The sequence below is a fragment of the Prionailurus bengalensis genome, chromosome D1 (genome assembly GCF_016509475.1).
Source record: "Prionailurus bengalensis isolate Pbe53 chromosome D1, Fcat_Pben_1.1_paternal_pri, whole genome shotgun sequence".
Lineage (NCBI taxonomy): Eukaryota > Metazoa > Chordata > Mammalia > Carnivora > Felidae > Prionailurus > Prionailurus bengalensis.
In genome coordinates, this window is record NC_057346.1 from 11,895,004 (window position 1) to 11,910,945 (window position 15,942).

General features: G+C 45.2%; 1 protein-coding gene across 1 annotated transcript in view; it reads left to right on the plus strand.

Annotated features, from left to right (window-relative positions):
• HTR3B (5-hydroxytryptamine receptor 3B) overlaps window positions 1-15,942 on the plus strand; it is a 35,693-nt gene extending 19,751 nt beyond the window's left edge. The window contains 8 exon segments of the mRNA XM_043579380.1: window positions 2,961-3,005; window positions 3,552-3,661; window positions 4,089-4,197; window positions 4,199-4,259; window positions 4,798-4,955; window positions 13,077-13,287; window positions 13,431-13,613; window positions 14,827-15,942. Of these exon segments, the coding sequence (XP_043435315.1) occupies window positions 2,961-3,005; window positions 3,552-3,661; window positions 4,089-4,197; window positions 4,199-4,259; window positions 4,798-4,955; window positions 13,077-13,287; window positions 13,431-13,613; window positions 14,827-15,062 (1,113 nt within the window). The 3' untranslated portion in view covers window positions 15,063-15,942.

Below are 15,942 nucleotides of genomic sequence, written 5' to 3' on the forward strand. Positions count from 1 at the left end.
AATCTGATTATAGAGATAATCTACTCAACAGTGAAGAGTTTCAATTTGTTTCTATTGAGTTTTGTCAATTCCGAATCCCAGATACCTTTGTCTTCCAGCCCATTGACTAGAGCCTCCCAGCCAGACGTTGAGGCATCTGTTTCTATAGTCTTCCGAACTGGGAAAGATAAATAAGAATGTGCGGGAATTATCTGTGTATTTGCTAACCACCAATTTAGATCTAAATAGACTCCCTCTGTTAGGAAGACTAATGAATTCCAATTCTCTGAAATATCCTTTGCTTTTAACAAGCAAGATGGAAGGTAGCTAAAGAAAAAAGAGAGGGAGAGAGAGAGAGAGAGATACACAGAGGGAAGAGCTGTGAATAATGCCACCAGAGAACCAATTATGTTCACCAGCTGGCATTGAGAAACTTGTTTCCTGTGACAAAAAAAAAAAAAAAAAAAAAAGATTTCAGTTTTAGCCTCAGACTCCTTTTTGACATTGTGTTCTTTAGGGCTGAATGACAAATGCTCCCAGATACCCCCTAATATATTAGAAAAAAATTTTTCATACTTGTTACATGTAACATGACAGAGCAATGGGTGGGAACAGAAGGGCCAGCAGAGGCATCAATATGGCAGTCAATACGAATCGATGGGATAAAATGCTGGTCTCCCCAGCCACGTAACTGACTTAGTGATACGTTCATGACTTGGCGAGACAGGGATTTAAAAAAACACTTGGTCAGGACATTTCATAGATGTAAGACTATATTTGTTGTGAAAGAAGAGTGAAAAAGCTGTGTTTTCCAGTAATACAAAGTGCATTTTGAACTTGGGTTATTTTTTCCCCTGTTTGTGATGGCAGCGAAACCCAGAACTGAGCCTTTATGTGCTTTAGTGGGGGACAGCCCAGATCTTAGAATGTCAGTAAATCAAAGCCCAGTTCTACAGTATGACAGTTCAGAGGAAGAAAGTCAGATGTAAATAATACTGACTTTAAAAACAGTATCTATTTCAGAATCTCTCAGCTGGTAAAACTTGGAAGGAAGCAGTGTCACCTCAAGGTTCATTCATGTTGTAGCACGTGCCAGAATTTCCTTCCTTTTTAAAGCTGAATAATATTACGTTCTATGCATATATCACATTTTGCTTATGCATTCCTCTTTGATTGACACTTGGGTTGCTTCCACCCCTTGGCTACTGTGAATAATGGTGCTGTGAACATGGGTGTACAAATAACTGAGTCTCTGCTTTCAGTTCTTTTTGGATTTATACCAAAGAATGGAATTGCTAGACCATATGGTAATTCTATTTTTAATTTTTTAGGAGCTGCCACTGTTTTCCATAGCAGCTGTACCATTTCACATTCCCACTAATAGTGCACAAGGATGTCAATTTCTTTATATCCTCACCAACACTTATTTTATGTTTTTGTTTTATTTTGTTTTGTTTTAGTAGCCATCTAATGAGAGTGAAGCAGTATTTCACTGTGGTTTTGATTTGCATTTCCCTGACGGTTAGTGATTGTATTGGCCAGCATGGACTGCCATAACAAAGACCATCAACTCTGTTTCCTACAGTTCCAGAGGCTGGGAAGTCCAAGATCAAAGTTCTAGCCAGTTAGGTTCCTGGTGAGAGCTCTTCCTGGCTTGCTAATGCCTGCCTTCTTCTCCATACCCACATGGAGGAGACAGAGAGATCATTCTCTCTACCTCTTCTTCTAAAGCCACCAATCCTAGTAGATAGTGCCCTCATTTAACCTTAGTTACCTTTTAAAAGTCCTGTCTCCAAATTTAGTCACATATGAATTTTGGAAGGACATAATTTGGTCCTTGGCAGTGATGTTGAGCTTCTTTTCATGTGCTTATTAGCCATTTGTATATCCACTTTGGAGAACTGTCTATTTAAATCCCTTGTCCATTTTTAAATGGGGTTATTGTTTTGTTTGGGTTTGTAGAAATTCTTTACGTATTCTGGATATTAACTCCTCATCAGGTATATGATCTGCAGATATCGTCTCCATTCTGAGGGTCGTCTTTTTACTTCTTGATGGTGTCCTTTAAAGCGCGAAAGTTTTTCACTTTGATGAAGTCCCATTTACTTTTCCTTTGGCTGCATGTGGTTGTGGCCTCATATGCAAGAGACCATTGTCTGAGGAGTCAGAGTCATGAAGATTTACTCCTATGTTTGCTTCTAAGAGTTTTACGGTTTTAGCCATTATGTTTAGGTTTATGTTAATTTTGAGTTAATGTTTGTACATGGTGTGAGATATCCCTCTTAGTTCCTAAGACCATAGTAGTTTTAGAATGCTCATTACTAGAACATATATGAAAAAAATTGGTAAGGAGTGTTTTGGTTTTTGTTTTGTGGGTTTTCTTTTCTTTCTTTTTTTTTTTTTTTGGTTATTCTTAAGGGTCTTCTCCAAAACAATTACTTACTTATTGCAGACATGGGTAAGTCACATCTACTTATATCATCACAAATATACTTCATTTACATTAAGCTCATTCAGTCTGATAACCAGAGAAATCCAAACATCAGGTAACCTAACAGGAATGGCTGCCAGTAGCAGTTGAGATTAACAGTCGTTGAAATGTTGTGAATAATATCTTGATTACAAATAAAAGCTTGGCCTCATCTTTGTACCCAGAATTGGCTAAGACTACATGTCATTTTTAATTTTGATTAATGGCAGAGTAACTAATTAGGGTGGGAAAGGGATTAGAAAATCATTCAAGACGTCGGTGTAGTCCTCGTGCCATTTTGTCATGGATGCTATAGTCAAGTTCACAGTGACAGGTACATGTAATAACTAGGAGCTGAGAATAGTCAGATTTGAAGAGTCAAGGCAGTGCTTTTAAAATCAGCATTTTTAGTTAGATTTGATTTTCTTTCTCTGAATTATTATGCTGTTGAATTGGGCTTTGATTTATTGACATTCTGAGATTTGGTACAGATTTTCTTTTTGCTTTGCAGGATGCACAGAATCAAAAATTAAAGACCAGTATATTGTACTATGAGGTAAGTGCTGTTTCCTTCTATGCATACTGGACTCCTGATTTCTATAGTGGTGCCTGGGTGGCTCAGCCAGTTAAGCGTCCGACTTTGGCTCAGGTCATATCTCGTGGTTCATGAATTCGAACCCTGCATCGGGCTCTCTGCTGACAGCTCAGAGCCTGGAGCCTGCTCCTCATTCTGTGTCTCCTCTCTCTGCTCCTTCCCCACTAGCACTCTGTCTTTATCTCTCTCTCTCAAGAATAAATAAACATTAAAAAAAATTTAAATCTGTTGCAAAATATAATTATTCTAAGGAATAGATATTTTCTTTGTGTTTGCAATTTAGTTTCTTAGACCTGCAGCAGATCTAATTTATTAGAATCTGTGTAAGATATATGGCCACGGTTTCTGGTTGGGGCACCATCTTTAGGAGTTAGCAGGGAAGTCCTCTCCCCTAACAGTACCAGCAAGCAGATCAGTTGGGTTATTCATCCAAATCCTTCTTCAGTTCTTTGGGGAGATTGACATTGCCCCTTTTTGATACATTTGTTTTCTAGCTCCTCCTAACAGGTTTGGGATGATGAATTTTTATCCTGGAGCCCCACCATGTTTGATGGGATCAGGGAGATCTCTCTACCTCTAAGCGCCATCTGGGCCCCTGATATCATCATCAGTGAGTTGTAAGTGTGCTGGGGTGTATTTCTACGGGGCTTAAACTGCTTGGACTATTTATGCCAGTTGTCACTTTCAGTCACTGTTGCTGTCTTTTGTTTCTTAACCTAAAGAGGATCATAGTGTTGGGAATATTCCAGGTAGAAGTACTATGAGTTGACATCATTTAAGATACAGATTTAATTATAAATGCTTGAGGTTACTCATGGGTTATGTCCGTTGCAACAGTAGCAAGTGAATTATCTTTTGAGGCTGTCATTACTGAATCCATCTTTACCAGGGTAAATGACGTCATGGGAAATGTGATTCTGTCTTTGCACTTCTAGACTAGTCCTGAGTATCACAGCCACTACCATCTCATAATCAGTTCTGTTCATGTATTGAAATGACTAAGGCCTTCTCTGTAACAGCGAGGTCTTCTTGTGTTTCATATAGTGTGGACATTGAATGATCACCCGGCCTCCCCTATGTCTATGTGAACTCATCTGGGGCCATTAAGAATGCTAAGCCTATCCAGATGGTTTCCACATGCAATTTAGAGACATAGCGCTTTTCCATTTGATATGCAGAACTGCAGCCTAACTTTCAGTAGCATCCTGCACACGGGTAAACCGTGAGCGGCATAGTCTGCCAATGGGAAAACACTCTTGTGCTGGGTTGGCGCACTTAGGTGAAATTATATCATGCTGTCTGTGAGGTTTATTTTGTTCTTGCACATAGTTTTTACAAATCGAAATCTTTTCTTACAGCTATTTGGCTTCCATTGTAATTTGGACTGAGTACAGTGTTGTGCCCAGATATATTGCTCACTGCTGCTCTAGGTTTGGGAATACAGTATTAGGCCTCCTCTGCCACTGAGAAGGTTATAGAAGTGGTAGGACCAGGTCCATCATTCTATGGATAATGGAGTGCAAACTATAAATTCACAGTTGGTTGTTTTGTTTGGTTTTTTTTTTTCACTGAGAGGGAGACTCTATTCCACATCCCTATCCCTAATTCAAAATGGTTATACTGAGCCCCATCTCAGTAAGACTGTACATGTGGGGGCAAGAGTGAAAGGAATAATTTGAGTTGGGAGTTGGAAAAGCGGGTGGTTATTGGGGCCTCTGTGTGTGGGTAAGTCCATTGTTTCTCTTGTTTTCAGTGGAAGATGTAGACCTGGCCTTCCTGAGGAGCAGAGAAGACATTAAGCATGACAAAAAGGAATTTTTGAAGGACAGTGAGTGGGAGCTTCTTTCTGTGTCCTCAACATACAACATCCTGCAGAGCAACACTGGAGATTTTGCACAGATTCAGTTTAACGTAGGTCCTTCCTGTTCCTGTTGCCTACTTCTCTGCAGTCGCAAGCCTTCTCTGCTGGGCTCAAGGATCTCTGCTCTGTCGTGTATTCTCATTCTTTATCATCATCCAAAAACTGATGATTCAGGTGGCTCTGGAAGCCCCTTGCATTACAGCATTTCACAGACCAGAGATTCAGTCCCAGATCCTGGACTCCTACCGTAAGGATTCCATATGTGAGTAAAAAGAGAATGGTTTCAGGCACCTGAACCACCCACCTTAGCCGGCATCCTCAAGCCTTTCGGTGCATACTAACATCCCCACTCCCAATTGCTGCTGAGAGGAGGGGGAAACAAAAAAAAGAAAAGAAAGAAAACCCACATGCAGCAACAACAACAGAGTGGGAGAAGAGCATCTCTTTAACGTTACTGTCCTGTTTTTAACTGAGTAAATTATTAATTAATTCCAGAAACAAATGCATAAAGCTATCATTATTAATTTGACTATCTTGAGCAATTAGCTAACAAATCACCTACAGGATCCTCAGAGACTCCTGGTAGTTTCTGGATCAGAGAGAACAGCTGCTCTAAAGGGATTCGTTGAGAACCCAAGCTTCTCGGAAGCACCACCAGGATGCTCTTGGCTGCATTGTCATGGGACAGTTTGTTCAGCAGGAGCCTGAGGGGTGGGGTGCAGGACAGCAAAACTGCTGTTTTGCACTCCAGAAGCAGCCATTCTCCCTTCCCTGGCCCTTCTGGCAAACTGTCCTGATAAGTGGTTTGTAGCAAGTTCATGCAACTGGTAGATCTGCTGTCAGTATTCACTTCTGCTTTTCTGCACAAAGTCAGCTAATAGTGTTGATAGCTGGGTGGGGAGGAGTTCTTCATGCCAGGTAATGTCTGTGATTGACAAATAGAGACTACAGACAGGTCAGGATGACACACGAGATGAATTCTCTTGGAAACAATCCTTTTGGATAAGAAGGAAAATTCAGACTAGCCTAGGTGCTATGGTTATGCTGGATAATCATACGCTAAGAGAGGGTGGTATTGAAATAAGCTATTATTGAGGGCACAGATGCCCCTCCATTGGTCAAAAGACGTTCCATGCAGCTTTCCAGCAAAGCTCTGGTTAAATCAGGGCCTCCTAGAAATAGCTGTGGCTTGAACGTGACTAATGTATAACTAACTCATCACAACTCATACCTTCCTGGTGGTGGGGTCTGGGTGTTTGCCTGTTCTGCTTGGTTTTTAGCAAAGCTGGCGTCGTGGCTTATTTGTCCACTTTTTTTTTTTTTAAGTGAGAGAAAGGGAGGGGAAAAAAGAAAGCTTTTTTAATTTCAATGAGTTTCTTGGCTAAGAGTAAACACCTCATTAATTTTAAAGATATCAGCCCACAAACATTATTAATGCAGCCCGAATAATGGCGAGCATTAAAGGGAAATGTGAGGGAGGAGCACGTGCGAGGTGGAACACAGTCACCTACCAAGCGCTCCGGAGAACACTGCACACACCATTACCTACACTGCACGAAGGAGACAAACAAAGGCAAGAGGCAGGGCCGATAAACAGGAGTGCGCACGCACACACGCACACACACATACACTCACACTCTTTCCATAAAGCAGCCATTATTTGTAGTTACACGTCACCCTTTACCCTGAATATTAATTTGTCTTCCCAGTTGTGGCGAAAGGCTTTCTATGTAGTAGGTCCGTTTTTAAATATGATGGACAGAGGCGTAACACAGTGCTTACAGAAGGAGAAGCTTCCCTGTGTCTCGGGAACAGTGATCCCATCCCTTTGCTCTGTTCACCGCCATGCTTCCTCTGCATTTACAGTGTTTACATTGAGGTATGCCAGAGGTGGGCATCGACAGCACTGTATGCTTTTGGAGCTGTTCCCTGCGTCTCTTTGCCCTGGGGGCTGCTTTCCACCCTCACCCTCTGGAACAGAGTAGGGAGAGAACCCTGAGTAGTCACAGATCATGTTTCATAGGCAGGGAGCCACGCCCAGAAGCAGTTACACAACTTTGGAAAGACTTAAAGTAGATTCAGTGGCTATCCTAGGTCTCTTGTCTCCCTTGGCCTCTCTCAGCCCCCATGCCTCTGCACACCTGCTATGTGTCCTGATGGGCTCATGATCTCTTACTCCATACCAGTCATCCTGCTCTGAAGTTAACAACTGAGGCATCCTGGTGACCTTCGGTAGCCTTTGGGCAATGACGTGAAATTGAGAGCCCGGTTCTCTGCCAGCACTGGTCTGCCAGGGTCCTGACAGCAAAGGGCCATCTCCCTCCTGATCTAATCACCTGCATTGTCCCTGTCCAGGCTGCCCAGTGCGGGGGTGGAGACAAGTGGGGCAGACAGGAGGAAAGATAATCTAAATATCTTGTCCCTCTGGGCCTGATGTACATTGCTGCCATTACTACTAAATCAAGTGCTCAGGATTCCTGGTTAGCTCGAGCTAATGTGCAGTCATATCTGCTGGCTCTAGAACACGTATTGTTTATCAGAGGGCACTGCTAACACATTGGAGTCAGGCTACATTCCACAGGGGGCTCAGAGCATGGGCACCTTTTGCCTACAAGGAGGTCTGTGTGCAGCCTGGCACCTGCTCCAACAGCCATAGGAGGGAAGATTCCCTCCAATACATTATCGGACATGCTGCTTCCAGAAACAGAAGGGTGAGCATTCCATGTCTACATGGCAGCTTTTTGTTTTTTTGTTGTTTAAAAAAAAAAAAACGAGGGTAGAAGTGGGAGGAGGTAGGAATAAAATGTGAGAATTCATTTTGGATGGAAAAGGGTGGACAGCTGTTGGAAGAACTAAAGTGAGCCCAACATGCACATATCCTCACAATGAGTGAGATGTTCATGCAGGCAGGGCTGGGAGCCTTCCCGGGCACCCCTGGAAAAATGCAGAGGGGCAATTGAGAAAGCAAGGTGCCCCATCTTTTCCTCTTTTTCTGGCATAGTTTTCCTTTATAGATTAGGTTAGAGTAGTTTTGTTGAGATATCCATTGAATGCAGCTCATGAACTTGAGAGAAGTTCCTTCTGAACTCCACCAGATCGGGAGGGAGAGTGAGAGAATGAGAATTTAAAGCCCTAGAAATCATTCCAGGGTCACTCATGCACCCTGACATCATGGACTTTGTGCTAACCCAGCCTGACCCATGGTCCAGATCCAACTCCGAGTCCAGAAGCTCTCGCTCCTGTGCAGGGATCTTACTTAAATGGCAGCAACTTTCCCATTCTTTCTGAATTGGGAATGGTGGGAGGGACTTGGGAGAGGAGGAAAATGGGCTTCTGTATGAAGCGTGAGTCTGGGCGTCAAAAATTCCAACTATGTCATAAAGACGGTCATGCAAAATTGAGTACTGGTGGGGTCTACCATCAAGGAGGCAATTAGAGGCTAACCTTGGGGCCTATTCCATCTCCAAGGAGCTCTCCACACACACATTCTGAATTAGATTGATCTCTTTCATTAACATCAATAGGCTCCAAATACCTTTGTGTACTTATTATTACCTGGCTTTAATGGATAATGAAATTGTGGCATAATATTGCTAACACCTGAAGGGTGTCTAATGGAGAACACGGACTGAAACTAAAGTGCTTTTTCTTCCCTTTCTGTGGAATTTAAAGGCACCAGCTCCTTTAGTCCGTTAGAAATGATGGGCTCTAGGTAGGGGCAGTTCCACAGAGAGTGGTCTCACTGAGCTGGTGACATCCCTTCCCCCCCTAGCATCAGCCATCAGCTGGAGTCCCTTACTGTCTCTGGAATGACCCGCTGAGAGGTAGCCCTCAGGGGATGGATCTCAATAGGAGAAGCCCTATCTGTGCTAACTCCACGCTCCCACCTACTTGGAACTAAAAGTAACATTACTAATAAGACTCCAGTACAACGCAACGAACATCTCTTGAGCCCTTATCATGTGCCAGGCTCAGTGGCCCCACTGAGGACACAAACATGGGTAAAGCGGGGCTTCTGCTATCCATCATGGGCCTGGGATGTTGCCCAGGGAAACATTGTGACACTGACCACAAAACCCAGCATTTACTTGACCCTGGGCACCATTTTAAGTTTGCCCATGTAATCCTCACATCTCTATGAGTTGGGTAATCTGAGTATCTGCATTTTTACAAATGGATGGATCGGGGTACAGAGAAGTTAACTTGCCCAAGTTTAAGTAACTTGCCCAAGGTTACAGGGTAACTGTGGAGCCTGACCTTGAGCCCCCAGTCAGTCTGACTCCAGAGACTATGTGCTAATCCTCTTTGATGCTGACATGCAACTCGGCTTGACATGGTCTATTCTAGTCCATTCTTTGGCGTTCATCCAACTGTGTGTTACTGGGCAAGTAACCTGCGCTCGTTTGCTAGGGCTTCCATAACAAAGTACCACAAACCGGGTGGCTTAAAACAACAGAAATTCATTCTCTCAGCTCTGGAGGCTGGAAATCAGGGTGTGAGCATGATTACTTCCTTCTGGGAGCTCCAGAAACAATCTGCTCCGTGCCTCTCTCTTAGCTTTTGGTGGCTGACAGCAACCCTGGGCTTATAGGTATATCAGTCCAGGATCTGCCTCCACCCTCATGTGGCATTCTCCTTTGTGCGTCTCTCTTCTTCTCATAAGGACCCCAGTTGTGTTGGCCCACCCCACTGCAGTCAGCCCTCATCTTAACTAATTATATGTGCGGTGATCCCATTTCCAAATAAGGTCACATTCTTACCTTCCAAGAAGGACATTAATTCTTGGGGCCATTATTCAACCTGGACAGTCCACTGCCCTCTCTGGCTCCCCCAAATTCATGTCCATCACCTATGCAAAATATCCACCCTCTCCCAACATCCCTAAATGTCTTACCCCATTTCAGCATCAACTCTGAGACCAAAATAACATCTAAATATAAACTCAGAAAGTCCCAAATCACATCGTCTAAATCAGGTACAGACTCTGGATATGGTCCCTTCTGGGGCAAATTCCCTTTCCATCTTCAGAGTCTGGTTGCTGATCCCCTGGGATGGGCAGAAACCTGTCCTATTAACTCTTCTAATTCCAGTATTTAAAAAAAGTGCCTGACACTGCGTTTATGGTCAGTTAATGTTCCTTCAACAAGAGAGTAAAGAGATTTGAAGAGCAAATGAGATCATGAAAACAAACCATTTCTGAAAAGTGTGATAAAATTAGAATTTCTTTAGGCTGCACTGGGCTTGCAGAGAAAATTAGTCCGTAAGTACATTGCTCCTAAATCAACCTGAAGAAAAAGGAAGGCCCCTTGTTCTTGAAGAAAACCAAAGAAGGGGCCTATGTAGCTTTATAGTGTTATAAGCCAAACATAGGTGGCAGGATTTCTGCTTTATGTTACAGGACAGCTAATTGTCTGCCTTGTAGCCGCCATGTTTCCCTTGCACTTCCGGCTGCTGGCACTATCCAGTGACAAATATTCTCCTGACAGGACTGGGTACATTCTTGGTGGGGTCCGGTGCAAAGGAAAAATGTGGGACCCCCTGTTCATAAATTACGAGTTTCAAAATGGCACCAGCAGAGCCTGAAACCAAACAAGCCCTTGTAAGTGCCAGGACCCAGGAAGTTTCCCAAGCCTCATGCCCATGAAGCCTGCCTACCTCGCAGCCTCTTGGCCCCTGCCACACCTCTCCCCTGGCACTGTGGGGGACACGTGGTCTGACAAAACTGAGGAGCCGTCTTTGGTTCTGATCCAGATTTATGTTCACTCTCTGCACCAGCCTCTGGGTGGAGAGGAACCATCTCAGCATGTGTTATTTACACAGGGGCTTTATTTAAAGAGACAACAGCCAATCTCAAATGTACCCAACATGTTCAGCAAGCAAAAGTGAAGTGCATTTTAAAAAAAGGAAAATTAGGGGGCACCGGGTGGCTGAGTCAGTTAAGCATCAGACTCTTGATTTCGGCTCGGGTCATGATCTCGCAGTACGTCGGTTTAAACCCTGCCTCAGGGTCTGTGCTGGCAGCACAGAGCCTGCTTGGGATTCTCTCTCCTCTCTCTTTATCCCTCCCCTCCCCTTCTCTCTCAAAATAAACAAACATAAAAAAGAAAAGAAAAGAAAATCAAGGCATGCACCTGGGAGCATTTAAACTAGGACACGTAGTCACTTAGAATCCAGGGACTCTGCAACTCTATTCCCTTGACTCTAAGCTTAGGCTCTTCCTGCTTAGGCAGCTGCCTACTTGTACTTCCTTTAGGGCAGGGTTCTTACACTTACTGTTCATGTCGTATCTGCCATGAGGTCTGGGGGGGTGGAGGTGGTCTTCCCACTTCTACCCTCTAGCGACAGCAGGCTTGGGCCCCCCACCACCCCACATAGCCCAGGTCAGGCCCACAGCACAAGACCCCTGTGGACTCTGACCACGTGGCTCCCTTTCTGTGGCTCCCTTCCTACGGCCCCCAGCTAACCACTGCCTGGTGGATCGTGTCACAGCATGACCAAGAGAGCTGGAGACACACGGGTTGGTGACAGTTCATTTTGTTGTGGTTTTTCTTGTAGACTGTGCTTTGGTAGAAATGTGTTTTAACCAAATCATTACAAAGCATGAGTGTGGCTCTCATTTAGATATCTGCAGCCCATTATGCTTCATGTGAAAGACAACAGCCAGACTGCAATCCTCCAAATGGCTCTGGCCTACCAAGCTCCACTGTGTCGGGATATGCTCCCAGACCCAAAGGCTGGGGGACCCCTGTTATCTCCTGCAGGGTGGTAGGTATTTGGTCTCCCCCAGCCAAGCTCTTCCCCACCTCCGTCTCCTCCATTCCCAGCCTCTGCCTTGGCTTTCAGGTATCATTTCCATGCCACCCCCCTCCTCCAAATCCAACAGCAAAGAGCTCAGAACATGCATTTGTTTGGCAAACTGATTGAACACCCATCATAAGCTAGGTATTATCTTTGGCCCCATGAGGAATGTTTTAAAGGTTGCTGCTTTTGCCCCCAAAGGGTCACAGAAAGCAGTCCTATCGTTCCCTGATGAAAATAGTTTGTGTTTATTAAAGACACTTCCTGTCACCGCCCCCAGAGAAGCGAGGTCTACAAAAATGGCAATGACAGAGCAACTTTCTGAGTCTCAAATCCCCAGCTACAGAGTCCCGGCAGGAGCTCCGGATGCTCAGCCATCCTGTGGGGTGTCTTCAGTTATCTCCCCAACTTAGACCCACTTCGCCCCTTCTCCTCCTGCTCTGTGCCCCTGGAGACGAGCCACAGTCTCTCTGACCAATAGGAAGAGGGGATGGAGTGGCAGGAGATTGGAGAGAAGGGGAGAGTGAGGAAGGTGCAGATGAGCACTCCATTTTTCTCCCGGTGGAGTCAAGTTACTACGAGGCTGGCTGTGCCCCTAAGGGGAAGCCACAGCTCCTGCTTGGTGGCCTTCTCCACCCAGCTTTCTCTCAGATTCTGTTCACATTCTCAGCCCTTGCCCCCTTCAGGACTAAAGACAGAAGCAGCTCACCCAGTCCTCCCAAGTATCTGGGGCACTGCCCCCCTTCTTGTGGTTTCCCTCTGCCCTGCTCCTTGTAAACGGTCTCCTTGCCAAGCGCTCCACAGATTTCCCAGTGGTGCTATTTGTTCCTGCCCAGACTCTGACACATACACAGGTGCTAAGGTACTCACGTTCCACATAGGAAGACGGGCTAAACCAAAAATAGTACAAGATGTTGCCTACACGCTGTCCGAAGAAAAATGTTGGTGTGAGACCTCAATTTAAAACAGCTTCTCACTCACCACCTGTGTAAGTTTGAAAAAGAAATTTAATGTCTGTGTACCTCGGTTTCTTTGTCTGGAGATGATAATACCCAGCCTTTAGTGTTGGTGTGAGGGTTGAATAAGAGCATAGGAAACACAGCCCAGTGCCTGGCATACAGCAAGTGGTAAATAAATAGAGGCTTCTTCTTATAATTATTCATAATATTAATACAAGTTCTACATAAAAGCTTAAAGGTTTTTTTTTTTTCTATTCTCTAAAACACAAAATAATCTCCGTTCTCGAAACTACATAGTCATTTCACATTATGTAGAACTGTTGGGACTTCGGGGATCTCTTGGCCGTGGGTTTGGCCAAACATTAGTCCATCAGCTTATACCCTGTCTTCAGTAGACTCCATGGCCCCTGCCAGGTGGTGATTCGCAGGCGCCCACTGGTCTACATCATGAGCCTGCTGATTCCCAGCATCTTCCTCGTGCTCGTGGATCTGGGAAGCTTTTACCTGCCACCCACCTGCCGAGCCAGGATTGTGTTCAAGACCAATGTGCTGGTAGGCTACACCGTCTTCAGGGTCAACATGTCTGATGAGATGCCAAGGAGCGCAGTGAGCACCCCTCTGATCGGTAAGCAGCTTTGGGGACACCAGACCTCCATGTTACAGACTCCCATCAGAGATGAGATGCTGCATTTCAGACAGGGGGCGCTGGGGGAGGGAGAGGCTCCAGAGACTCTAGCTGATGCCACCTCATTTGGTTCCTTCCACCAGGAGTCTTCTTCACAATTTGCATGGCCTTCTTGGTTTTCGGCTTATTTAAGTCCATCCTCTTGGTCACATTCCTCCATGATGAGTGCAGCAGTGAGCAAGAGTGGCCCCTCTCATGCCTTCAAGGGGACATTGACGCTGACGGGCCTAGAAGAGATCCCCAAGCCCAGCCTGCTGGGGTGACAGGTTTGTGAGAAGCCTCAAGGCCCCTACCCTATCTTGCTTTATCACTCTCCACCCTAGTTTCCGTTGGTGGAGCGCCAGGCCGGTGTCCTGCTGGGTGAAAAGTGTGAAACACTTGCTTCTTAACCTCTGTGCTGCATCTGATATTACCGCTCTGGAGATCGAAGGCTGTCTACCACCTGCTGGCTTTCCAGAAGGCCTCCTTTTAGCTTAGAGGTCAGGCCCACATTTGGCTTTCCTTGTTTTTGTTTGTGTTTTCCATTGCTTCTCGGCCTTTTGGCTGAGATCAAGTGTTTGTGTTTTCCAGTTTTAACCAGTACCTAAAGTGACTGAGCCTCTGACTCTAGAATAATAGAGCGCACATGCACAGTTTGTATGTATTTGGGTTCCTATCGCTTAATCTGAAAAAGTGTATGAATGATCTCAGGGCTCACTTTGGCCCCACATATACTAAAACTGGAACAATACAGAGGTTAGCATGGCCCCATGTGAAGATGATATGCCAACTTATGAGGCTATTTTTACTGTTCGCTTGAAAGTTGCTAGGTGGGGCACCTGGGTGGCTCAGTCGGTTAAGCATCTGACTTCAGCTCAGGTCATGATCTCACAGTTTGTGAGTTTGAGCCCCGCATCAGGCTCTGTGCTGACAGCTTGGAGCCTGGAGCCTCCTTTGGATTCTGTATCTTCCTCTCTCTGCCCCTCCCCTGCTTGCACTCTGTCTCTGTCTCTCTCAAAAATAATAAACATTTTTAAAAAATTAAAAAGAAAGTTGCTGGAGAGAGTATACCCTAAAAGCTCTGATCATGAGAAAAAAAATATGTGACTATGCATGGTGATGGATGTCAACCAGACTTACTCTGGTCATCATTTTGATATAAATATCTCAAATTACTATGCTGTACACCTGAAACTAATATGTTATATGTAAATTTTATCTCAGTTAAACAAAAAAGAATCATCCCAGCCTCTAAAACTCCAACTGAGTCAGGAAACCTCCTGGGTGGATCCAGCCTAGACAGTCTTCCTCACAACACAGCTCTGCTGTGTTCTCCAGGGCTTCTTTCAGCACAGCCTCACCTGCCCTGAGCAGGCAGGAGAGAGGCCCCAACCCAATCCACTGCCCTGTACCCCCTACAGACCTTCCTTGTAGTATGAGGCCGTCAGCTCCAGTGGGACGTCCAGGGGCCACGGAAGCCCATTCTCCCCTCTCATGCAGAGCCCTCGGTCTGTCGAGAACACCAGGCCCAGTCAGAGACCCTGAAGGAAGTCTCGTTCCAGCTTAAGTCCATCAGCACCTACTTCCAAACCTGGGACCAGGAGGACCGACAAGAGGTTAAGTGGCTGGCCTTCCTGGAACGTTTTGATCGACTGCTCTTTAAAGCGTGCCTCGTCGTGCTGGGGCTCTATGCCGTGAGCCTGTGCTCCCTCTGGGCGCTGGGGAGCAGCTTGTGAAGACTGGAGGCTGTTGGTCTCGCCCAACATTCGCTTTCTCGGTACTTGGGGAAGGCTGCAAAGTTTTGTGGGGAGGTTGGAGGGGGGGCATGGCAGGTTAAAAAGCTCCCCTCTTGCTGCCTCTTTTCATTCAGTGCAGGTACTCACACCTAATGAGGTACTGAATGGCCCAGGGCTAGTGCATTCATGGTGAACATGTCTGGCCATCTCCAGGTACACAGTGAAAAAGAAGCCCGCCTTCTCATTCTGGGCCACTCCCCAAAGGTGACACCATTAGCCATCTCTTTCAGAAATTTTCTAGGTACATACATACTTGTATGTTTTTGGGTGTTTGTTTGTTTGTTTGTTTGTTTTTGTTTTTAGTGTAAGATTCCTTCATCTCCCTGTTTTATCTTAGTCACTCAGGCAGCTGTTCAAAACCTTTACCAAGTGTCAGTTAAGTCCTAAGCGTTATGTTAGGACATGAGAGAACACAGAATATGTCAGTCACAGATCATTCTTCACTGGAATGATTCCCGAGGTCAACCTTGTACAAAGCAGAATGGAAAATTGTCACCATGTCTGTATCCTGAAGCTCTTGTTCCCACTGGCTCCAACAAGCGCCTCTTCCCCAGTACCTCACCACAGTTGGACAGAAGCCGGGCTCCAAACCTTCCAGACCCAATCTAGCACAACCTGTAGTCAACGCAGACCATGTATAAGGCACTGAGCTGGGGGATGGGCTTCACGCATGCCCCTTGGGTTCAAGGAGATTATAATCTACTCTCCCTGTAGAATCAGCTAAGGCCGCCATAACAAAACACCACAGACTTTGTGGCTTAAACAGAAATTTATTTTCTCCCTGCTCTGGAGGCTGGAACTTTTCTTTGAGGCCTCTCTC